At 38.5% G+C, this 26962-nt stretch overlaps 1 protein-coding gene across 1 annotated transcript; it reads left to right on the top strand.

Annotated features, from left to right (window-relative positions):
* The first annotated feature begins 5844 nt into the window (after window positions 1-5844).
* LOC109220672 (U-box domain-containing protein 2-like) lies at window positions 5845-9518 on the top strand. Its single transcript, XM_019385132.1, has 2 exons — window positions 5845-6361; window positions 8296-9518. The coding sequence occupies exons 1-2, from the start codon at window positions 6048-6050 to the stop codon at window positions 9146-9148; spliced, it is 1167 nt and encodes a 388-aa protein (XP_019240677.1). The 5' UTR covers window positions 5845-6047; the 3' UTR covers window positions 9149-9518.
* Window positions 9519-26962: the final 17444 nt, after the last annotated feature.

The raw sequence follows: 26962 nt of genomic DNA, 5'->3' as shown, positions 1-26962 counted from the left end.
CTCCGAGCCACATTGGCCGCCTCCTGGAAAGATATCTCAGTCCCAGTCTCCATAGCCATCTGAAGACGAATCGGCTGAATAAGTCCATCAATGAACCTCCTCACCCTCTCTATCTCAGTGGGGAGTATGATAAGAGCATGACGAGCCAAGTCGATGAATCTGGTCTCATACTGGGTAACAGTCATAGAACCCTGCTGGAGACGCTCAAACTGCCTCCTATAGGCCTCTCTCTGAGTGATAGGGAGAAACTTCTCCAGAAATAGCGTTGAAAACTGCTTCCAAGTCAAAGCTGGTGATCCGGCTGGTCTACCCAAGCAATAATTCCTCCACCAAGTCTTGGCGGATCCAGACAAGTGAAAAGTAGCAAAATCGACCCCATTGGTTTCAACTATCCCCGTGTTCCTGAGAACCTAATGGAAGCTGTCTAGATAATCCTTGGGATCCTCAGAAGATGCGCCGCTGAAAGTAGTAGTGAAGAGCTTGGTGAATCTATCCAATCTCCACAAGGCATTGGCAGACATAGCTGCTCCATCACCGGTCTGAGCTACCACACCCGGCTGAATTGCTCTAACTGGCTGAACCGCTGGAGTCTGAATCGAGGGAGCTACCTGCTCCGGAGTGCGAGTAGCAGGAGTCTCGGCTCCTCCTCCAGCCTGAGAGACGGCTGGTGCTACAGGAAGCAAACCTGCCCAGGTGACACTCTCCATAAGGCCCACTAGACGGACCAGAGCATCCTGAAGAACTGGGGTAGCAATAAACCCCTCTGGGACCTGAGCTGGGCCCACTGGAACTGCTGGGGCCGGAACCTCATCGTCAAAATCAACCTGAGGCTCCGCTGCTGGTGCTGCTGCTCGGGGCTGAGCTCTGCCCCTACCGCGGCCTCTAGCACGGCCTCGGCCTCACCCTCTTCCTCTCCTGGGAGCTGCTGCTGGGGGCTCGGGCTGCTGGTCAGCGGATGAGGAAGTGCGCGTTCTCGGCATCTGCGAGAGAATAGAACAGAAATTCAATCAGCATTGAGAAACCAAACCGCACGACAGGAAGAAAGATGTGAAATTTTCCTAACTCTATAGCCTCTAGGGGATAAATACAGACGTCTCCGTACCGATCCCTCAGACTCTACTAAGCTTGTCTGTGAACTGTGAGACCCATGTAACCTAGAGCTCTGATACCAACTTGTCACGATCCAGATTTTCCACCCTCGGGAGTCGTGATGGCGCCTACTAATGTGAGCTAGGCAAGCCAATTCTTTCAAACTAATTACTTCATTATCCATTTATTCCTTTTTATCAAACACAAAGTGATAACGTATAAACAACGGAAAGTTAAATTAAGCGGAAGAAAATAATGAAATATCTGGAATCTATGTCTATTACAAATATTCAAGCCTTAACCACCCAAAACCTGGTGTCACAGTGTCACAGACAGTCTAAGATTCACTACACACAAAGTCTGAAGAAATAACAGTACACTGTTTCTGAAATAAGGAAAATGAAACAGGGAATAGAAGATAAAGGAGACGCCAGGGCCTCCGGACGCCTGCAGGTCTACCTTGGATCTCCATGTGGACTGAAAGTAACCTCCAAACTACGGTCCGAAGTCAACAGCACTGGGATCTGCACAAAAGAGTGCAGAGTGTAGCATCAGCACAACCGACCCCATGTGCTGGTAAGTGTCTAGCCTAACCTCGGCGAAGTAGTGACGAGGCAAGGACCAGACTACCACATAACCTGTGCAGTTCAAATATATACAGCAAAAAAGAAATACAGAAGTAAACAAGTAAAGATGGGAGGGGGAAACATGCTTCGGGGAATAACAGGTAAAAACAGAATATTAAGAGAATTATAAAGGGATCAAAGTCCAACCACTAACAAGAATAAGGAAACAAAAGCAGATTTCACTTTTTTTCACATCTTGTTGCAGGCGTGCAACCCGATCCCATTTCCTGTATCTTGTGGCAGGCGTGCCACCCGCTCCCATTTTATTTATCTTGTGGTAGGCGTACCACCCGCTCCCATTTCATTATATCTTGNACTTACTACGGTACGTTTTTTACGGTTTAAAGTAACTTCCTTACGTAGTAGTACACTTAGACCACTACTTCACTCATACTTCCTACGATCTTGAACCTTCAGCAATTCTGAGAGATAAGCTTCTCTCCTTCTTGGGTGTATCCGTCTTCATGGTTTGCCTTCTCATTTCATAAGGGAACATTAATATTTCAACAACATCCCGGCAAAGGAACAATGATATTTCAACAATATCTCGTCAAGGGAACAATAACATCAAAACAAACATCCCGGCAAGGGAACAATGATGATAATAACATGTGAGGCACAATAAACCACAACGGAGTCACAACAATTACAATACAAGACTCACGGGCATGCTTGACACCAACGTATAGATACTCGTCACCATTTCTATACGTCGTACTCCACAATTAACACGTAGCAAATAGACACAACTCCTAATCCCTCAAGCTAAGGTTAGACCAAACACTTACCTCGACGCCACGAACACAATTCACGCTTCAGCTATAGCTTTACCCCTCGATTCCACCACCAATTCGTTCGTATCTAGTCACAAGTTACTTAATTACATTAATAAACGCTAAATGAATCAATTCGAATACATAAAAATGAATTTTCCAAAGTTTTACCCAAAAAGTCAAAAATCGCCCCCGGGCCCACATGGTCAAAACCCGAGGTTCGAACCAAAACCCGATCACCCATTCTCCCACGAACTAAAATATATAATTTGTTTTGAAATCGGACCTCAAATCGATGTCCAAATCCCCAATTTTTGAAAAACCTAGGTTCCACCCAAAACACCCAATTTCCCCATGAAAATGATTGTTTTGAAGTTGAAATCATGTTAAAAGATGTTAAGAATTGAAGAAAGTTAGTTAAAAACGACTTACAATTGATTTGGAAAAGAAGAAATCCTTGAAAATCACCTAAGTGTGTTTATGTTTTGAGAGAATGTGAAAAATGGGTTTAAAATCGTCTAAGTATAAAAGTTGCAGGTCTCTGATATGGGAATTGCGAACCCCGACAGGGGTCCCGACCTCTGCTGGCTTGGGAATTGCGAAGGCAGGCATCGCATTTGCGAGCCCTTCAGGAAAATAGGACCTTCGCATTTGCGAATAACTTGTCACATTTGCGACTTGGGAATTGCGACAACTTTATCGCATTTGCGACTCAAGGCTGGAACAGGGATTTTCGCATTTGCGAAAGAAATCTCGCATTTGCGAGACTGAGCTGGCCTGGCTTCCTTCGCATTTGCGATCAGCCACTCGCATTTGCGATATCGCATTTGCGATGCGAAGCCTGCAGGCCTGCTATGCACAGCTGAAATCTATAATTTTTAAGTTCAAAATGCACCCCGTGGCCTATCCAAAACTCACCCGAGCCCTCGGGGTTCCAAGCCAAATATGCACACAACCTTAAAAACATCCTACAGACTTATCCGTGCACTCAAATCACCAAAGTAACATCATGAACATCGAATTAAACCTCAAGATCAATGAAATTTCTCAAAACTTCTTAAACATCAAATTTGCATTTAAGGTCCGAATCACGTCAAACGGATTCCGTTTCTCACCAAACTTCACAGAATTATCTTAAATCATATATAAGACCTGTACCGGGCATCAGAACTAAAATACGGGCCCGATACCAACATGTTCTAATCAAAATTCATTTCCAAACCTTATAAAATTACCAGAAAATAATTTTCTTAAAAAATTCATTTCTCGGGCTTGAGACCTCGGAATTCGATTCCGGCCATACGCCCAAGTCCCATATTTTCCTACGGACCCTCCGGGACCATCAAATCACGGGTCCGGGTCTGTTTTCCCAAAACATTGACCGAAGTCAAATTAATTCATTTTATAGTCAAAATTTATCATTTTTCACAGATTTTCACATATAGGCTTTCCGACTACGCGCCCGGACTGCGCACGAAAATCGAGGTGATGCTAAAAGAGGTTTTTTAAGGCCTCGAAACGCAGAATTCAATTTAAAAATAAGTGATGACCTTTTGGGTCATCCAATATATATATATATATTATATATATATATATATAATATTATATATATAATATATATATATATATATTTATGATAGATAGATAGAGATAGATAGATAGATAATTAGGAAGAACAATTAATTATATACAGTTAAGAAGACAGAAGGAATTAAAGGTTCAATGAATTGGTTACATTGAAATAGCAAAGAAATGGATAGAATTAGGAGATGGTTGTGTTATGGATAGAAAAAGCTAGAGCTTGATAAAAAATTAAGGAGCAGCTAAATTAGATCTACTAATCATGCAGATACTTGAAGTATTAGTCTTAACATTTAAATTAAAATATATCAGTCTTTGAGTTATATTACATAATTGATAATGCAATTAGATAAGCAGGGAACTAATATATATATATATAATACTATATTATATTATATATATATAGATAGATAGATAAATAGAGAAGTAAAATAATTATATACAGTTAAGAAAGACGAAGGAATTAAAGGTTCAATGAATTGGTACATTGAAATAGCAAAGAAATGGATAGAAAATCAGAGGAGATGGTTGTGTTAATGGGATAGAAAAAGCTAGAGCTTGAAATAAAATTGAAGGAGCAGTTGAATTAGATCTACTAATCATGCAGATACTTGAAGTATTAGTCCTTAAAATTTAGAATAAAATATATGATTCTTTGAGTTATATTAAATAATTGATAATGCAATTAGATAAGCAAGGACGAAATATATATATATTTGTGGGAAAATATAAAAATATAACACATATATTAGAATTATGATGAGAAAAGTGGTATATATACACATAACTAAAATCATAATAAACAAATAGTTAAAGGAAGAACAATAAATAAATCAAGCGAAAGCGTAAATTGTATATACTAATTAAATCTTTCATTTAGGAAATTTAGTTAATAAATAGAACTCATAATTTCATAATAAAAAATATAAAGAAACTATTATGATATTATATATAAGATAAGCATATTACATATCTAACACAAACTAGTAATTATTAAAATATTGGTAGTTTTTTTTTAAAAAAAAATAGTAAAATGCAAATATCTTTATAATTTTGATGAATTCAAAATTATAATTTAGTAAAAAAAAATATTACATTATTTAATTTTAAGTAAACTACAAAATGATAAAACACATCAGATATTACAGTAGAAAAGAATGTATGAAAATACGGGAATAAAGAACATTTTATGATATTTTGAATTGATTAAAAAATAAAGGATAAATAAATAACATTTAAAAAATTTATCAATAAATTTAGATAATTGAAGAATTTTGTACAGTATAACATTAAGTTAAAAAAAATAATTTTATTTCAAGAGTGAGAAAATATATATCTATGTTATATTAAAAGAGAAGTAGTATCAAAATATTAAGCCAATTGACAAGTTAATAAAAAGTCACATTAGTAAATATATAGTATTAACTACTTGCTAATTTGATAATAAGAATAAATAAGGAACAAACAATTTATTTTTGTTACTATATGATGTGTATCCTTTGAGTTTGTATAGATTTTGTTATATTTCTGCACACTATATTAAATAATAAAATATAACAAATATTTGTTAAAATAATATGATTATATGATGTATTAAATTACAATTTTATAAAATTAATATCTAACACTTGTTGGTAAAAAAGAAGAATACTATTACCAAAGACCAAACAACTACCAAAAGCCGTTGAAAAGAAAGCGAAATCCGTCTGCTGTCCCCACAAGTCGGGCCAAAGGTGGTGGGTTCTTATAACTGTTGCTTAACTCCACCGCACCCCTCCCTTTACTTCCTCTCCTCTCAACCTTACGTTTTTACAGCAAACTACCTTACTTCTAGTATTACTTAAATATACTTGTCCCTTTCCTTTTAACCTCTTTCTATACTCTCCCTTCTGAGCTTTAAGTAGCTCAGATATTTATTTTCTCTCTCACTCTTCTGTATTCGTAGTCTATTTTTCCCAATAATTTAGCACCCAGTAATATGGGTTCGGAGGGCGAGAATTCTGTGCAGCTGAATAGTACTGGTGCCACCGACGGTATGTTTGATGGTGATATTCGGCGAACGACGTCGTCTTCGGCAGTTCAACAAACCCTTTTTCTCATTCATTCCGATGACCTCACTTTGAAAGTCCAGGCGGCTAAGGAGATCCGCCGTCTAACCAAGACTTCTCAACGTTACCGCCGACATTTCTCTAACGCCGTTAAACCCCTCGTCGATATGCTCCGTTCTGAATCTTTTGAGTCAAACGAAGCTGCTCTTCTTGCCCTCCTTAATCTAGCTGTTAAAGACGAAGGGTACGTTTAATTTTTGTGTTTGGATTTGATTATTGCTAAATTCCGATTTCAATTCAATATTGGTTTGTGAATTTTCGTGCTGGTTTTGATTGAAATTATTATTTGGAATTTTCAGTTTTCCATCACTTTCTTACTTTTCGTTTCTACTTGTACATCTTTTTCCTCGGAATCAGTGTATTAGTGAGGGAAGTTGATACCTTTCTTCTTGTATATGCCTTTTTCATCTTTATTTTTCTTTATGTTTACTGTTGTCTTTTCCCTGCTTTATTTGGTTGCTGGGAAAAGTAAGTGACAGCAGAAAGATGGTCTTAATTTTTTATTTCAAGTTGTGGAAATATGTGACCTTGAAATTGGTGGGTATTGTAATTTAAAGAATTCAACTTTTAGTGGTAAAGATTGATACTTTAATTTCTAAATGCTAGTTTTCTTGTGGTGTTTCCTTCAGATTATCTTTTTCTTCTTTTTGGAATAAGCGATCAAACTGAACTTGTGATTCAGTTTAATTCTGGGTCCAATTCTTGAAGCATCAAAAGGTACTAGGATAAGAATTGGCCTCCATTTGCTTGGATAAATTGAAGAGAGTAACTGCAGTAGTTTCAGACTTTTGGTTAGTTCACTAAGATTATAATACTCTTATTGCCTCTATTTGAAGATATATTAATGTTAATACTTAAAAGTTAGAGGCATAATTACTCAAAATGCTTTAGATATATTAATGTTAATACTTAAAAGTTAGAGGCATAATTACTCAAAATGCTTTTCGATCGCATCCCTTGGCATCGGATGCTTTAAGTCAGATTGCTTAGATTTGAAGGTGGGGCTGTTCTTTTATCCACATGCTTTCTTTTATTTTCTTCTTTTTAATTCTTTGACCCATCTGCTTGTCTCCCTTTTGCCTTTCTTTTATCTTGTTTGTGAAGCTATCACATGGATTGGATTCCTTGCTCTGATAAAGAAATTCTGCTCTTAATTTTTATATTCTATTTGTACTATGGTTGCTGATATTTTAATAGCAATAATGTATTTATAAGAATATAGATTTGCAGATCACTCAAAGGAATTGCTTTTTTTAAATAATTCTGTATGGGGAATATCAAGATTTCATTTTAAAGTCAAACGACCCTTATGTGATTAGTGCTTTGGTATACTGTAAACTACGTTAAGAGTATGGTGTTGCTCTGCACTTTTTAATGCTTCTAATCTTATCTGTTCATTGTTCCAAAGTGCTAAATGATTTAGATCCAATTGTACGTTGATCGATACTGTTGTTATTTGGCCATGAGGATAATTTTGTATATTCGACAATGAAATGGAGTAAGAACTTGTGTACAGGGGCGGATTTAGGGGGGCGCAAGGGGGTTCACCCGAACCCCCTTCGCCGAAAAATTACACTGTATATATAAGACAAAATCTGGTTTTTATCTGTATATATTAAGTTTTGAACACCCTTGACACAACCCTAAAGTGTAGTTTAGTGGTCAAGGGGGTTCAAAACCTTCATAAGGTCACAGGTTCAATTCCCACTAGCCACAAAAAAAATTTTTGAACCCCCTTCGTGGAGATCCTGGCTCCGCCACTGCTTGTGTACTTCCAAGTAAATGCAGATAGCTCTTTCTAATATTTTGGCTCAAATACATTTATTGTATCATTTCAATCAGGAATAAGAAAAAACTACATTTTTATTTTAAAGAAGAAGTCAATTCTAGAGAAACCACGAACCTAATGAAAGGAGAGGCAGATTTGTTGCCTTGGATATATATGACTTCTTGGTTTTCATCAGATAGGGAAGTATATTTACTCTCTCTGTGTTCTAAGCTAACAAAACATTGAAAACTGAATTCTGCCAACTTAAACTAGTATTGTAGTTTTCAAATATTAAGCATTGGAGCTTCAAACTTTGTTATTTGACTATTTTATTTCATTTTGACCTCCAGAAACAAGATAAGTATCATAAATGCTGGTGCTCTTGAACCCATCATTGGCTTTCTTCAATCAGAGAATGCAACTCTCCAGGATCATGCTACTGCTTCGTTGCTCACATTATCTGCTTCTCCTGCCACGAAACCCATTATCAGTGCTTCTGGTGTTTTCCCTCTACTTGTGGAAATCATTAGGCACGGCAGTTCGCAAGCTAAGGCTGATGCTGTGATGGCTCTTTCCAATCTGTCAACTTATCAAGATAATCTACTCTTAGTTCTGCGGGCACAACCAATTCCTTCTACAGTTTCTCTGCTTAAATCCTGTAAAAAGTCTTCAAAAACTACTGAAAGGTGCACCGCTCTGATAGAATCTTTGGTGTGTTATGAAGAGGGTAGGAATGCATTGATATCTGAAGATGGGGGAGTGCTTGCAGTGGTGGAAGTGCTTGAAAGTGGATCTCCTCAAAGCCGAGAACATGCTGTAGGAGCTCTCCTGACAATGTGTCAGAGTGATCGCTCTAAATACCGAGAACCAATTCTCAGAGAAGGTGTAATCCCTGGGCTCCTTGAGCTGACTGTTCAAGGAACAGCCAAGTCCCGGACAAAAGCACAAACACTTTTGAGGTTGCTGAGGGATGCTCCTTACCCGAGGTCTGAGCTTGAGCCTGACACATTGGAGAACATTGTCTCCAATCTTATATCTCAGATAGATTGCGAAGAGCAATCAGGAAAAGCAAAGGAGATGCTCGCTGAGATGGTACAAGTTAGCATGGAACAGAGTTTGAGACATTTACAGCAAAGGGCGCTGGTATGCACTCCAGCTGATCTGTCTGTTCCTAGTTGTGTCTCCAAAATAACTTCAAAATGATAGAATTTTATCTTTGTCTCTTCCCGTATCCCTTTTCCTCTCGGACCAAAGGCTTGTGTGAGATCGATTCTCTGTATTTGGAAACGCTGGATAGATACTGAAAATTGGCAGTCCGGGCCCTTAGATAGCTGCCAGGTGACTGTTTAGTACTCAATAACTTGGAAAATTATAAGGTCGTAGAAAGTATAGCTTATGAACTTGCTCTTTGTAACATAAATTGGTGTTTTGCAGTTTATACAGCTAGTGAAGGTTTCCTTCTTGAGCCATAGTTTCCATGATTGTAATTATGTGATAGAGCGACATGCTTGAAAACACTATCCTGTACAGGAAATTCCACTTGTTTACTAATCTATATGTCATTTCAGATGTAGTCTCTAGCTATATTCAGATTGATAAGCTTTCTAAGCAATAGGGCTCTAATGCTGCAATCAATCTTTACATAGGTGCAGGTTATTTGTTGGTAATTTTTGTTTATAATTCAAAACTCCATTGCTTTCTTGATTTCAACCTCCCTGTGTTTTCTTTTATTGGATAGTGACAGTGTGGACGGTAAGTATATTATAATTGAAGCTTGTTTGGCTCTGTGTCTGTATCTATTTGGAGTTGATTGGATCAGTCTTGCTTCTGTCAGTGTACAAATAAAATATTTTACAGGTTATTCACACGGCTCCTTTACAACCAAGTATGATTTGATGAGTATTAGATAACTATATTCTACCAAACACCAACTTTTATTAACTACTTTGTGTAGTGGAGATGAGGTAGTTGGTTGGGGCTTTGATGGAACAACAGTCCAAAAGTTTGATTTCTAAAACAAAGCCTGCCTCAGATATCTATGAAAATTTAGGGATTAAATTCGGCTTATATTTGCAGATTGAAGAATTTTGCAGGCACTAGGTAGGTTTTTTTTTTTTTCCTTTGCATAATTAACAAGTGAACATGACAAGCTCAGTTAGGTAGCAATGGCCTATTTGTGATACTAGGCTATGAATTATGAGTCATGACCTCTTACCCATTGGACTCCTTTGGCCGGTCTTCGGTTCGTGTTAAGTATAGAGTCTTTGATAGGAAGCGATTTACTCCTAAAGTGAGACTTTTCAGTAAAATGTGGATTACTCGGGTCCCAAAGTAGGTACTGGTCACTGGCCGCCCCCCTCCCCCAAAAAAAAGTATGTGCAAAATTCAAAAATTGGCTGATTGATCGAAACTAAGTGCATTCGCTCGCCAAAAAGCATATAAAATATGTATATTATACATATGTAATACACATATATACAAAAATCATATATTTTATCGACTACTTATTTTTAGAGCAGCTAAAAATCTACCTTTTTCAAAAAATTTATTGGACTCCTTTGTGAGAAGCACTAAGCAAACTTTATTCACATAGAAGGATAACCTTTTGACATAATAGAGACGTTGTGAGTGTGTGGTGGATTTCCTTTTTTCGCCACCATTTGTAGTGAAGCGGTGTTTAGAAAAAGCAGGGCATGTGTTATCAGTGACTGGAAACGTGTCAAATAATAGGTAAGGCATGACATATCTTTTGCTTCCTTTGCCTTGAAATCCAATTACCAGACAAAATTGCTCACACTTGTGCACATGAATAATATTTCTTTTTTTGCCGTTTGTTTGCAATCAGACTAGATTTCACTATCACAGTCACACAAGTAGACACAGAAGAATGCAGCAACGTTGTAGCGTTGAGAGCCTCGGTAAGTATCTTCGGATGCAGCCAAAACCCACTCTTAACGTGTAAAAGAGTCATGTAAACATCACGTTTTTGACAAATACAATAAGAAAACAAATATCCTAATTTAGAGAAGCCTTCTCCAAACTTGTGGCTTTTCTGAGGAAAGCTAAACGCTGCGATTTGAGATTAAGCATACATTTGTACATATAAATATAGGATGCGTAGCTATTCATGTCGATTATTGCCTCAAGTGTCATGAACCAATTGTATTTCTACACATTTTGTTCTTGCAAAAAAGGTCCAGCAAGTGAATTAGAATAAACACCTATTACTCCAATCCTTACAACCTAATACTTGCGGAAAATGTTAAAAGTCGGATCATATTTCCTGCATTGTGCAGGAAGAAAGGGAGACAATTTATTAGCCACGTGAAGGTGAGACTGTCGGAGCTTATACAATGTTGTAGTGAGACTGTTATTACAAGATCATTTTTTTCTTCGGGTTACTATGTTTAGGTTGAATGCATTCTTGCTTATTTCCTATGCTAGGCTTTCATTGTAGTACTTAGGGATGACCCTCTGACTCTTGTAAATCTACGAGCTTATTACATCGTATATCCGACGGAATTTTTGATGCTCTTACTCGCCTATATTTATCCTTAGTGACTTATCTCCGCGCCACTGTGCTCGTAGGGTTACTTTTGAACTAAAATTTTGATTGTCTTCCATGTGGAACTCTCTTTTATTTTCGTAACACTTATACGGTACCTTTAACTACTCCAACTCCTATCTTAATGTTTCTCAAGGATTATGATGTCATCTTACTGCAAGACTAAATTCCCTATGTTGGGTTTCACTACGTTAACCTTGCATGATCTGTTGATTTATTTGTATCCCCTTGTCTAGCCATAACTAGACTCGTCCTGCATCAACTATGAACTACTCGTTGGTCCGTTCTCATATTTGTATTCTGCTTAATCTCTCTTGGTTATTTCCTTTTGTCTTAACTTACCTCTCGCACTGACTCCTTATGTATCAAGTGTTCATTTGCACTTATTTATCAATAATATCCTAGGCAGGAGCTTACTTCCTATCCCCAACGTCGTGCTTGCATAATCTTCTGGAGTCATAACATATTTGTAGGATTTGAATAAATGCAATCTCATTCCTTTCACCTTTTTATCGCATTCTTCCTTTACTATTCCATGGTTACCTCTTCATATTTGACTTCTTTTCACATCTTTTCAAATCTTACTCACCTTGCGGTAATCCTTATGTACGAAGGATAACTAAATTTCTTACGCATGAGGGTGACACCTAGTGTAACTGGTACACGTAACCCCTTAAGCTTAACTCTGCTCATAGTGCTTGCCTTAGGGAAGTGTCTTCCTGAATGACCTTTAAAGGTTACTATCTGTTGTCCATTCTATTATTTCTAGAACACGATCTTTGAAATTCTCATGATGTCGACTATTATTAAACCCTCCGGTCCTTAATTTTATCTCGTTTACTAGCCCATACTAATTTTTATTACTCCAAGGATCTAACTTAGCTTTCTAGTAAATACGTTGGAATCACCAACTCATTTCTTGAAATGAGGATATAACTTTATGGCTTATACTCTTATATAGTCTCAAGGCCTGTCCCTTTTGTCTTTTCCTTCACTTGACTATGGACTCTGTCATCTTGTCATATTTGATTTACCGTTATCACTCATTTATCATATCTTACTTATAATTCTTCATTTACTCTCTTCTTATTCTCCTGCTAATATCTCTGTCTATTACCTTATTCTGAAAACTCAACAAAACATTCTTTTACTTTTAGCTCCCCTTGCTCCATCTCACTGGCTCTTTGGATCGCCTAACATTCTCTTTTTACCAGGGGCGGGAGTCATACTAAGGTAAATATCCATCCCTTCTAGGAGTCGAGTGCCTATATGTTGAAATTTTTAGAACATCATAGTATTCATATCTGACTGTACTATTCTAGAGTGCACCATCTGGGTGTCTCACAAGGAGAACTATTATCACGTTTGCAATATCCTTCGGAAATGTCAGCTAACGCTAACAATCCATCCACCATTTTGGGTTACTTTAACCCCAGCTGGATTCTGATATCCCAACCTTCTCTTAAACTATATCTGTTAGCTCCCATAGGGCATAATTGAGATGAGTGTTACCAATTTTACATACCGCTATTACTGTTGAAGGTAACTCAGAATGATTATATTTCTCTACCTGAATTGTAAATACTGATAATCTTCACTAACTGGGTACCTCATACCCTCCTACACCTTGTTTTTGTCACCTGTTGAAACTTATACTGTTACCTTCTGATACTCCCATGGCCTACAATTTGCGGGGTGCATTAGATATTCCCATCCTAAGGTCTTAAGCAGGAAAATTTGCATATCAGGTATGCATGATCTGATAGAGCCTCAAACTGGGCCATGTCGTCAAGAACTCTCCCTCTACTAGTGCCCTTACTTGTTGTATTAGCCCTCTGGGTAGCTGTAATCTTTCTAATTAAAAATATCTCTATATCATTAGCAAACATAAGTTCTGACTCAAACTCTTATGACTCAGCTCAAAAGCATGATTTAGATTTGAAAGAAGGGTAACAAACTCCTAAATGCCTTGTAGCTTACTTTTTATATAATGTGGTGCACAACACATCTATAAACAAGGCTCTACTAGACAGGGCATGTAGACTCCTGATGTTCTAAACGTCAATACCACACAAGAGGAGGGGGGATGATTTGTGTGGTACCCAATTTTCGCTCTAGAAGAACCTGGTTCTTCTAGGTGTACTGACTACTACTGTTTGCGGAATAATAAGTGCATAAAATAAAGAACACAGAGATTTTTACGTGGAAAACACTTGGCTCAAAAGGTGAAAAAACCACGACCTACTACTCAATAGGATTTTCCCAAACTTCCACTAAAATCACTGAGCCAAAACAGCATTTACAAAACTCTTTATAAACCTAAGGATTAACTCTAATCCCGTTGTGGTACACAACCTTAACTGTTGCGACAACTTCAAGTTAGCTTATAACTTGAACACTCTAGGTACCTCATACAGTTGCTTCTATGAAAGCTGAAAGGTACAAGTTTAAACCACCTACTACAATTGAACTAGAATAAAAAGAATACACAATGGAACTGATTCTTCTACCTTGTTCAAGTAGCTTCAGGAGTGCACACTCAAATCTCACATAAATTGCTTGCAAAATCGCCTTGCTCTTTTGCTCTCAATTTAGTTTAACTTCTGCGTATGTGCAATACCTGTAAAAGAGAACAATCACTGTCTTTTAATGGGTTAGTAATCAGAGTTTGATTGGGACTCAATTGCTGATCTTCTATCGTAGTTGAGTCCTTGAAGATCTCAAACTCCAACACTATCTTTATCCGGATTTTGTTCTCTTCATATAAGGAGACTTTCTCCCCTTATCCAATATGCAACCTTTTCGATCAGATCAGGAGATATTGCTGCTTGATCAGTAGGACTTATCTCCTTCACGTGCATCTCACATGTATAGGTTGAGCATGACTATGGTTCACAAGATGGACCTGGTCCATGACTGAGTTCATTTGTCATTCTTCAAAACTTCACCTGTTCTTGGGCCAACAAATTTTCCCTTTTTGATGATGACAAACTCTGTGTGTTTTACTGATTCGAAACCTGTAAGAACTCAGCTTAACCAGCAATACTAAATTTTGAAAATTCACTTATCATCAAGGGCCAGGTTAATTAGGTTATAAACATCACTTATTTCAGAATATGTAAAGCACAGTATCTATTCCCCCTTTTGGCATCATCGAAAAGTTGCATACACAATGTGAATCCCAAATTTTAATAAATACTCATGGCCACTGGGGCAACTGCAAGTGCAATCATGGTGCAATCATCAGTAATCAATAAACATATTTAAACTATCAAGGTCAGAATTAAGCAATGAACAAGAAAAAACAGCAGTTGTCATTGATAGAGATATGTTACCACCTACAATCCACAAAAAGAAAGAAAGCATTCAACCATGAGCAAAAAACAAAAAAAATCCCTAATCTGGGTCACTGGGGGTACTAGACAAGTTCAGGAGACAAAGGCTAGGAGTCCTAAGGCTTGGAGGAACTGGAGGGTTGGGTTTGGAGAAGATTCAGCATGTTTTGAAGAATTCCATCATTCTTTTCCTTTTCTTTGGCAAGCTCAATTCTAAGACCATTCCTCTCAGTTTCCACTTCAACCACACGAGCCTTGAGTCTAGCAATTTTAGCATCCTTAGCAGCACATTCCTGAACCAAAGTCCTGACTTTGCTGTTGATGGGTGTCTTCAGAGATGAACCAGGTTCAACTGGGATGGCATTGACTGGATAGTCACAGGCAAGAAGAGTTTTGATGCCAAAGTGTTCCTTGCTCGAGGCCATTTGCCATTTCTTCAGAGGCACATTTAGCCTATCCAGAACTGTGGTCAATAAGAAGCCATATGGAGTAGCATGAGCCTTGGAGCCATTTATGACCCTGTCTAGCAATTTGACAATGAGGGTAGGCCAGTTGATTTGCTTTCCTCTCTCCAGGCACTCCATAAGAACCAGGTCCATGTAGTTAGCATTGTGCCTTCTCTCATGTCTGGGCAATAAGCACTTGTTGACAAACTCAAACACAACCTTGTGCTCAAGCCTCATCTCACTTTTCTGCACAGCCCTGGCTTCATTCACTTCCTCTGAATCACAAAACCCCTTGGTGATTTCAAGGGCAGTAGGAAAGGAGTCCAAACATGGCCACCTTTGCCTAGTATAGTCATCAAACCCTTCAGAGGGTATGTCCAGAATCTCTCCCAGTTTCTCTGCATCAAACTTCACTGGGACTCCCTTCACCAGGCTACTAACAACTCCATCCTTAACAGCAGCATTAGCCATAAACTCAATGAGCTCATTTCTGGCTAGCCTACCATCCATTTGAAGAACCATGTCCTTCCAACCCTGAGCAGCTAAAGAATCTACCAATCTCATCATCCCTGGTTCCACCATCTCCCTCAACAATCTACCTTTTAAAATCTTCCTTCTGCCAAAGATGGCAAACTTGTCATGTTCCTTCTCAGATTCATTTTCTTCTTCTTCTTCTTCTTCTTCTTCTTCTCCACTCCACTCTTCATCATCTGAAACTTTTGTTTGTTTAGCTTTCACCGCAGATCTTATCCTCTTGGCTAATGAGGGTTCAGCAGATACAAGTGCAGAATAAGACTTCTTGGAGGAGGTCTTGGGCCTTTTAGGCTTGGGTGTAAGAACCTCTTCTGTTGTACCCCTTTCTTGATGGACCAGTTCCATCTCCTCTTCCTCTACAACCTCAGAGGATTCTGCAATCTTTCCCTTTCCCTTTTCCAATTTCTTTTTTTTGTTTTCTTCTAAGGCTTTTTGTAGATCAGCTTCACTCTGTTTTACCCTGCTTCTTGTGGCTCTACCCCTAGGTACTGAAGAGGCAGTAGGTGTTGGGGATGAAGCTTTTCTTTTCTTGGAAGGCTTGAGACCAGTTGGGGTTTTTGTTGTGGGAGCTCTGCGTTTCTTTGGATCATAGCTTGCTCCAACCTTTTTCAGTAGATCAGCCAAGGTTTCTTCATTAGATGAAGCAGGTTCATCTCTTTGCTTGCTCAGGTGAACCAGCCCCTCAGCAGCTTCCCCAGACACACTTCCCCCTGATTTCATGCCACTCCCTTCTAATCTTTCTTGTGTAACCCCACATATAGCAAGAACTGCTCCCTTCCCATTTCCCCTCTCTTCACCACATGCACCCTCTCTCTCCTTTTCTTTTTCAAAATTCTTTTTACCTCTACTCCTGCGTCTCTCAGGTACTTCAACATCCCTAATAGGACCAACCAGAACAAACCTAGTCTCTAAGTTTTCACTCACAGAAGAACTTACCTCAGTAGGGGATTCTTGAGTCTTCTCAGAGTTAGAAGACCCATGTCCTTCCCCCTCAGTAGCTGATTGATATGATTCTGACTTAGAGCTGGAGTCTGAATTTTGAGTTTTGCTTTGCTTCATTTGGCTTGCTTTCAACCTTTCATTTAAAACCTTCCTCAAAGCCCCAGATGCTACAGTTTTTCGAGCGAGCATTTTCTGCCTTCGAAGCCTAGGTTTTAGAGATACACTAGGGGGAGTAGATGAGGATGAATTTGAGGGAGATGGTGGTGGAGGAGTTCCACTATTTTCTTGTGGGTTAGACATGATGGTTGATTTCTTGAAAGAATTTGGGAATTTTGGAGAAGATGGCAACTAGGAGTGAAGAACAATTTTTGGCGGTTTTGGAATTGTGATGAAGACTGGAGAAGTGATGTGTATTTAAAGAGAATTAGACAATTGATAAGTAACGGCAGCTTTTTCAGAGGTCAAATAGAAGTCTAATCAAACTGAGACTCCAGAAATTTTAATGATCAATTTGGCTTCCCTAGATATTAGGCAAAAATTACGGTTTAGAATTCTAGATGGACGGAACTGGTTCAATGCCAATGGATAGAATTTTCTAGGAATTTGACAAGTATTGGACTTCTGCTCATGATTGAAACGTCAATCTTTCTAGTTGTGCAGAGTATAGAAAACATACCTGAGCTTTCATATGAGCCTATACTGATGAATCAGGTTCTTCATTTAGAACTCTCTTGAACATGCCTCAAATGCCATAATAGAGAAAATTTTGTAAGAGATCAGTGAGTCATATAAACACATGTCACAGGAGTATACTAATTAAAGTATGAAACTGAGTAAGAATTAATCTAGATATTTACACAAGTTCAGAATTCCTAGCCAAAATTTTTTTTTTCATTTTTTTTTTCAATTATTTTTCTTTCATTGTGCATTCTGAACTGGACCTATTAGGTGATCTTAATCATCCCTAATTCCAACCTGTTCCTCTCAAAGTTTTCTCTTCTCAGTGCTTTAGTGAAGATGTCAGCAATTTATTTATCAGTAGCACAGAATTATATGGAGATCAATCCTTTCTCATAGTTATCTCTTAAGAGTGGTGCCTAACATCTATGTGCTTTCCTCTTATGATGAACATGGTTCTTTGTCATACTTATAGCACTAGTGTTATCATAGAATATAGGATTGCAACCAACTTCAATGCCAAAATCTACCAGCTGCTATTTGATCCATAGCAATTGAGCACAACAAGAAGCAGCATTAACATACTCAGCTTCAGCAGTAGATAAGGCCACTGAATTTTGCTTCTTAGTAGCCCATGACACAAGACATGAACCAAGGAAGTGTGCCATACCTGAGGTGCTCTTTCAATCCACTAGGAAACCTACATAATTAGCATCAGCATATCCTACTAGATTGAAATTACTACCTTTGGGGTACCAAAGGCACAGATCAGTGGTGCCTTTCAAATATATTAGTATCCTGTTGACAGCAGTCAAGTGAGACTCTTTTGGATTGGCCTGAAAACGAGCACAAAGCCCTACACTGAAAACAATGTCAGGTCTACTGGCAGTAAGATACAAGAGTGAACAAATCATTCCCCTATACAACTTTTGACCAACGGATGAACCAGGTTGATCAATGTCTAATTTAGTGGCAGTTGCAATGGGTGTGTCTATTTCTTTTAATTCTTCCATTTTAAACTTTTTGATTAGCTCTTTTGCATACTTCTGCTGATGGATCATGGTTCTATTTGGACTTTGTTTGATCTGCAAGCCTAAGAAGAAGTTAAGCTCACCCATCATGCTCATTTCAAACTCACTCCCCATTAGATCTGCAAAGTCCTTACTTAGCTTATCAGTGGTGGCCCCAAAGATTATGTCATCAACATATATTTGTACCACAAGGAGATCATTACCTTTTTCCCTTAAGAATAAGGTACTATCAATTTTACCTCTTTTGTAACCATGTTCAAGTAGAAATTTGGACAGTCGTTCATACCATGCTCTTGGGGCCTGCTTGAGTCCATAGAGAGCCTTGTCTAACTTGTACACATGCTCAGGACATTCCTTGATTTCAAACCCTGGAGGTTGTTTCACAAACACTTCTTTCAGGTAGCCATTCAGGAAGGCACTTTTGACATCCATCTGATGAAGAGTGAATTCCATGTGTGCTGCAAAGGCTATGAGGAGTCTGATTGCCTCTAGGCTTGCAACTGGAGCAAAAGTCTCATCATAATCTATGCCCTCCTCTTGGCTGTAGCCTTGGACCACCAGTCTTGCCTTGTTTCTTGTAACTGTTCCATCTTCATCAAGTTTGTTTCTAAAGACCCATTTTGTACCAATAACTGATCTATCCTTGGGTCTTGGAACTAGATGCCAAACTTGGCTTCTCTCAAACTGATTGAGTTCATCTTGCATTGCATTGACCCAATCTGCATCCTGCAAAGCCTCAACAACATTTTTAGGTTCAATAAGATATAAAAAGGCATCAAAAGCACACATATTCTTTAATTGTGATCTAGTTTTGACTCCAGATGTTGGATCAATGATAATGTTCTCAATAGGATGAGAACTTTGATACTTGTGAGGTTTCACAACCAGCTGGTTCGTACTAGATGTTTCTCCCATGTTCTGTTGCTGAGGAACAGGGTCATGAACAGGTTCGTTTAGAGGATTTATTTCAGTTCCTCTTTGATTAGTTCCCCCTGTCAGGTTGCCCTAAATAGAAGAACATGTTCCATCACCTGTTCCTTCTTTTGGTGCCACTTTGACTTGTGCTGAGACTTCAGTCAAATCCTTTACCAGTCCAATGGCTTCATCTTCATGTTCCTGTCTCTCAGAAAGAATGTTAGTTTCATCGAATACTACATGCACACTTTCTTCTACACACAAAGTTCTTTTATTGAGCACTTTATATGCTTTGCTATGTGAAGAATATCCCAAGAATACTCCCTCATCACTTTTGGGATCAAACTTACCTAGGGAGTCTTTTCCATTATTGTGCACAAAGCACTTACATCCAAAAACCCTAAGATGGGATATATTTGGTTTTCTCCCTTTAAGTAACTCATAGGGAGTCTCCTCTACAAGAGGTCTAGTCATGCATCTATTGATAATATAACATGCAGTGTTTACAGCCTCTGCCCAGAAGCTATGGGGCAGCTTATTAGAAATAAGCATGGTCCTAGCCATGTCTTTAAGAGTCATGTTCTTTCTTTCAACTACTCCATTTTGTTGAGGAGTCCTAGGGGCAGAAAAGTTATGATCTATACCATTTTCATCACAGAATTCAGCAAACTTAGCATTTTCAAATTCAGTTCCATGATCAGACCTAATGGATGCAAGTTGATTTCCTAATTCTTTCTGAGTTTTTCTAACAAAGGCAGTAAACATGTCAAATGCTTCATCTTTAGATGTTAGAAATAGTACCCAGGTAAATCTAGAATAATCATCAACAAGTACCATTACATATTTCTTTCCACCTCTGCTCATGGTTCTCATTGGACCACAGAGATCCATATGGACCAGTTCCAACGACTTGGTTGTGCTTACCATTTTCTTGCTTTTGAAGGATGATCTTACCTGCTTCCCCCTTGCACAGGCCTCACAGACTTTGTCTTCCTTGAACTTGATGTTAGGTAACCCTATCACCAAGTCCTTGGAGACTAATTTGTTTAGCTGATTCAGACTGGCATGACCAAGTCTTTTGTGCCACAGGAGGGGATCATTATCCAGCATACTTAGGCAGGTTAGTTCATTTTCTGAAAGAGTGGAAAAATCTACAACGTAAGTATTGTTAACTCTTTTTCCCTGCAAATCAATCTTGTCAGTGGTAAGGTTAATCACAAAGCATTTAGTAGAGGTGAATGCTACAAGGTTACCTCTGTCACACAGTTGTGACACACTGATCAGGCTGTATTTCAAGCCATCTATCAAGTGACATTCTTAATGGAGTGAGAGTGTGTCTTACCTACCTTTCCAACCCCAATAATCTCACCTTTTCTTCCCATTTCCAAAGGAGACATTATCTCCCTTTAAGTCCTCAAGTGAAAGGAACTGGTTCTTACTTCCAGTCATATGTTTTGAGCAGCCACTATCCATGTACCATATTTGGCTACTTCCCTTCACTTGGACCTGCAAAAAGAAATCAGGGGTTAGTCTTAGGAACCCAAACTAGTTTGGGTCCCTTTCTATAGGCAAAGGGATAAATCAGATTCCTTCTAGCCCACCCAGGCAGCCTATTTTTTTCTTGAACAAAAGCTTTGTTCTTTTGACTGGCCTTTTCTTTTGCATTACGTTCATTTTTGTAATGGCCAGTCTTGCCACAGTGTGTGCAGATTTTGTTCTCAGGAAGAGTGAGCTACTTGCTTTTAGGATCCCACTTAGGTGCTTGAGTCCCATAGACAAGTCCTCTTTTGTTGCTACTATGATGTTCTTGTAGCCAGGAGAGTGCATCCGAAGCCTTGTTCCATTTGCAAGTTCTGTCTAGTTCATGTTTTACTTTCCCTAGATCTTCTTTTAATACTCTTATCTGCTCATCCTTCCTGTACAGCTCATCCTTCATTTTTCCTAAGTTTTCTTCTAGGGTGAGATGTGTGTGATCAGCTTTCTTCTTTCCTGTTCCTAATTTCAGTTTTAAGTTCTCAGACCTAAGTTCTAGGACACTAGTGTCAAGTTCAAGAACCTGGTTCTTCAACTCAGCATTTTTACTTTCACTCTCATTAGCCCTAGACTCTAGATTTTTGCACTTGGCTTTTAGGATCACACATTCCCTAGACAGTTCTTCCTTCTCATTGTTAATTATCTCAGACTCATCAATGAAGTCTAGCAGTAGCTCAGACAACCTTTCTTTAGACAGGAATTTAATCTTGTCTTTGAGATGAAGAATACTTACCTCTTGTTCATCATCTGATTCTCCGATGGCCATAAGTGCTTGTTCATCTCCAGCTTCATCTTCTGAGTCCTCATCTGATGTTTCTCCCCAGGCAGCAACCATAGCCTTTGTTGATCCTTTGTTCCTTTTTGGTTGAACCTGTTCCTTCTTCCTGTTCCTTCGTTCAGCCCTTTCCTTCTTCCACTCAATTTCCCATTGAGGATAATTCTTGATCATGTGATCAGTCTTACCACATTTGTAGCAACCCTCATTGGTCTGTTTCTCAGGAGCCCTTGGTTTGTTGAAGGTTGTACCTCTTGAAGAACCCTTTCCTCTCATCAGGTACTTTTTGAAATCTCTTGTGATCATAGCCATTTCCTCATCCTCCAGATCTGAACCTTCAGCAATTCTAAGAGCCAGACTTCTTTCCTTCTTGGGTGCATCCATTTTCATGGTTTGCCTTCTCAGTTCATAGGCAGTAAGGTTTCCAATTAGTTCATCCAGCTTAAGGGTAGCAATATTCTTTGATTCCTGAATAGCAGTGATTTTGCTTTCCCAAGAGACTGGCAGAACTCTTGTTAAAATCTTCTCAACTTTGTCTTCTTCAAGGATAATCCTTCCAAGAGACTTAAGTTCATTTGTCAGTGTGGTGAATCTTGTATACATCTCTTGGATGGTTTCTCCTTCCTTCATGGTGAAATTCTCATATTGAGAATATAGCAGTGTTCCTCTGGACCTCTTCACTTGAGGTGTTCCTTCATGAGCCACTTGCAAAGTGTCCCAGATTTCCTTAGCAGCGGTACAACTTTGAATTCAACTGTACTCATCTGGACCTAGTCCACACACAAGTCATTTCTTGGCCTTGGCATTCTTCTCCCATTTCTTTAAATCTTCAGCAGTGCAGTCAGCTCTTGTCTTTGGCACATCCACTCCTTCCTCATTCTTCTTTGTAGTTGCCAAAGGACCATCAGTGACTATGTCCCAGAGTTCATAGTCCTCTCCTATGATATGATCTCTAATCCTGTTCTTCCACCAGGAGTAGTACTGACCATTGAAGAGTGGAGGCCTAGCAGTGGATTGCCCTTCCCAGTTCCCAGGTGGTGCACTCATCTTGATCTTTTCCTAAGGTGTTAACCACTTCAATGATAACCCGCTCTGCTACCAATTGATGTTCTAAACGTCAATACCACACAAGAAGGGGGGTGATTTGTGTGGTACCCAATTTTCGCTCTAGAAAAACCTGGTTCTTCTAGGTGTACTAACTACTACTGTTTGCGGAATAATAAGTGCATAAAATAAAGAACACGGAGATTTTTACGTGGAAAACACCTGGCTCAAAAGGTGAAAAAACCACGACCTACTACTCAGTAGGATTTTCCCAAGCTTCCACTAAAATCACTGAGCCAAAACAGCATTTACAAAACTCTTTGTAAACCTAAGGATTAACTCTAATCCCGTTGTGGCACACAGCCTTAACTGTTGCGACAACTTCAAGTTAGCTTATAACTTGAACACTCTAGGTACCTAATACAGTTGCTTCTATGAAAGCTGAAAGGTACAATTTAAACCACCTACTACAATTGAACTAGAATAAAAAGAATACACAATGGAACTGATTCTTCTATCTTGTTCAAGTAGCTTCAGGAGTGCACACTCAAATCTCACATAAATTGCTAGCAAAATCGCCTTGCTCTTTTTCTCTCAATTTAGTTTAACTTTTGCGTATGTGCAATACCTGTAAAAGAGAACAATCACTGTCTTTTAATGGGTTAGTAATCAGAGTTTGATTGGGACTCAATTGCTGATCTTCTATCGTAGTTGACTCCTTGAAGATCTCAAACTCCAACACTATCTTTATCTGGATTGTGTTCTCTTCATATAAGGAGACTTTCTCCCCTTATCCAATATGCAACCTTTTCGATCAGATCAGGAGATATTGCTGCTTGATCAGTAAGACTTATCTCCTTCACATGCATCTCACATGTATAGGTTGAGCATGACTATGGTTCACAAGATGGACCTGGTCCATGACTTAGTTCATTTGTCATTCTTCAAAACTTCACCTGTTCTTGGGCCAACAACTCCCTAGGACAAAACTGCTTTGATACCAAGTTTGTCATGCCCAAACATGGGAAGGCGTGGCCGGCACCTGGTGCCATATTTGGCCCGAGCGTAACACTCTATAACTGTAAAATCTGGAGGGGTAACCCTCAACTTAGGTCGGCGAGGCCTACCTTACAAATTAAGGCCGACGAGGCCACCATGAATGTCTACAACCAGCAATACTGAACTAACATGTACAGAGGGCTGGCAAGGACACAATACTGATATACAAAATATACAGGACTCATCTACAAGCCTCTAGAGATAAATGAACTTTTTTATGTTCGGGACAGGGCCTCGACCTACCCATCAAACCTCTATATATAAAATGGACTCCAAGGTCTAGACCTGGTAACTCCAAGAAAGTGGAGCTTACCAACCAAGCTGATGTTTGACTCAGTCTACTATGAAGGTCTACCCAGCTGTCTATCAGGACCTGCATGCATGAAATGTAGCAACCCTAGCAAAAGGGACGTCAGTACGAATAATGTACTGAGTATGTAAGGCATAAAAATCAGTATATAAAAGACATAGAAGAAACATGGAGTAAAGGACTCAACCTGTAAGTCTGAAAAGCTGTATGAATCATGAAACATTTATATGTCATGCACATGCGTATAAATGTCATACCATGCATAGGTATATGCGTACAAAATATCATCAAGCCTCTAAGGGCATCCCATCATATCATCTCGGCCTCTGGGGGCAAAATCATCAACGTTTACCAGTTGATCAAGTGGTGGTGCGTATATAACGCCATAACCTTTCTCCATATATCCTCTCTATATATATATAATATACGCGTATATAACGCCATCTGGTCATGGGTCAATATACATGTATAAATGAATGCAATACATAATGAAGTAAGTCAATAAGATCTCTCAGAATGTCATAAGATCAATATGACTTCGGTTAATATCACAAATAAACTTTATCAACTTACATATTTTCTGATACCCATGAACAAACTATGTGATAATAGGACATATGGGGAATCAAGAACATAGGCAACCCTAATACTTCTAAGAATAGAGTCATTTGTGAAAGTTGCGTGTTTGCTCGTATCGTTGTATCATATGGATCATGACAAAAGGAAAGAAGGGATAGCCTTAACATACCTTAACCCCGTTGAGTCCTTAATACTTTCCGAGAGATTCTTCAAACAACTCAACTCAATCTACCATAGCATAAGGAGATTCAAAATCAGTGCTGAGTAAAGGCCAAGTCCGCAACTTAAACTAGCAGCTCGTTTATGTAAATTTGGGCAGGATCTCCCCTGTAACAAGGGCCTCCTCCAATACCATATACCAACAAGAATAAACAGAGCAATACAATAAGAACAACACCAACAATAGGGCAAAAAATATTTCATTAACAAGTCATCAACATATCACGACGAGCGACAAGCTTGGATAAATCCCTGTACCACCCTTCAAACCCATTATCATTTACTCTTGAACTCAGTAATATATCCAATATAATAACCAATACCTTTTAAAGGATTTCCATCCTTCTACTGAATTTCAAAGTTACCTGAAATAGCCCAACACAAGATAATATCACTATAGACAACTTTCAAGTGCTTTATAGCCATTTCTTTTTCTAGTTACCAATTTCATCAACAAGATTGACATGTGTAACCAACATAATCATACTAACAATATCATAGCCAACTTATTTTCCATAATTTCCAGCCACTTAATATTCTAAGAGCAACTTTCAAATCAATCCATCAAGAAGAACAACATCTCAAGCTAATCCAAGTATTATCTTGTAGTTTATCATCCTAATAACTTAACCAACATACAAGAAAGATTAAGCACAATTACTAGGCTATTATACTCACCTTAGCCAGTTGAAACAACTTGAAATTTCAGCCAAACACAGCCCACAACTATCCTCAATGACAGCACAACCTCAAAAAGGTGTTGTTCTTCACAAGAACGAACTTTTGATGTTGAAATATGATGTAGTCACTTTGGAATCACTTCAAACCCTTATTGTATCTATTTAGGAGGGTTAGGAGGAGTTTAGGGACGAGGTTGGGTCGAAAAATGAGAAATAAAGGTCGTCCAAATCATTTTTAAAGTGAGGTAGGTCGACCACCGATTAAGTGGGTCCCATTGCGAGCTGCTTGCGCAGTCTCACAAAAACAAAACTATCTCTATACTCGTATGTCGTATTGATAAACGGTATAATTCATTAGAAACTAGACTCGTATATCTTCAATTTGGTTGGTAGATCATCCCATAATTCAAAATATATTGGGATAAAAGCTCAGCTACATTTGACCCAATTTTTAGCACATTTATGAATATAACTTGTGATGACCTTTGCCAACTTTTGTTCCACAACTCGCTTGGCTTCAAACATAACACACAACTATCATAAAACAAAAATAACTCATAACATAACCTCCTTATCATTTTAAGCACCACCGTCTCACTCTAAAAGTACATGTATAACATTCCCAACTTGTCGACTTTCGACGAAACTTATCTCCTTCAATTTGTTTAGCTTCTTAGTCTTTCAACCCTCTTGGTACTTGTTATCCATGATCTTAAATATTTATGACCTCCAAGGTAACATGATTAACTTACTTTATATACTTTCAAAGACTATATCATTTTTGGGCTTACATTAATTGGCTTACGACGTACTCTCACGTACAAAAACTTGGGGTGTAACATTTACCTTTCACTTGCAACCATAATAAGTGTCACGACCCAAAAACTCACATGTCGTGATAGCGCCTATCGCAATACTAGGCAAGCCGAAAACTCACAAATAACCACGCATCTTTAATTTAAAACATACTGAAATACGCTTAAATAGTAAAATCTCATAATAACTGACAAGAAAAACACTGCAACTCAATACAAAATTTCCCAAAATCCGGGTGTCACTGAGTATATGAGAATCTAATGTCAACATAGTCTGACTACTAAAACACCATCTAGAAGGATATGACAGTACAAATAAACCAAAAATAAGGAGAATCAAGATCTGCAGACGCCAAGAAAGCTACCTCAATAGTCTCCGAATAGATAAGGCTCCAAAGCTAGCAACCGCCGTGCCCAGAAGTACCTGGATCTGCACACGAAGTACAGAGTGTAGTATGATTACAACCAATCCAATGTACTCAATAAGTATCGTAAATAAATACGGGAAGGTAAAACAAGCACAAATTATTAATGATACTAGCTATCACCTGTGTGTT

The sequence above is a fragment of the Nicotiana attenuata genome, unplaced genomic scaffold, assembly GCF_001879085.1.
Source record: "Nicotiana attenuata strain UT unplaced genomic scaffold, NIATTr2, whole genome shotgun sequence".
Lineage (NCBI taxonomy): Eukaryota > Viridiplantae > Streptophyta > Magnoliopsida > Solanales > Solanaceae > Nicotiana > Nicotiana attenuata.
Note: the sequence above shows the minus strand (reverse complement) of the source record. Positions and strands in the feature narration are given on the sequence as shown.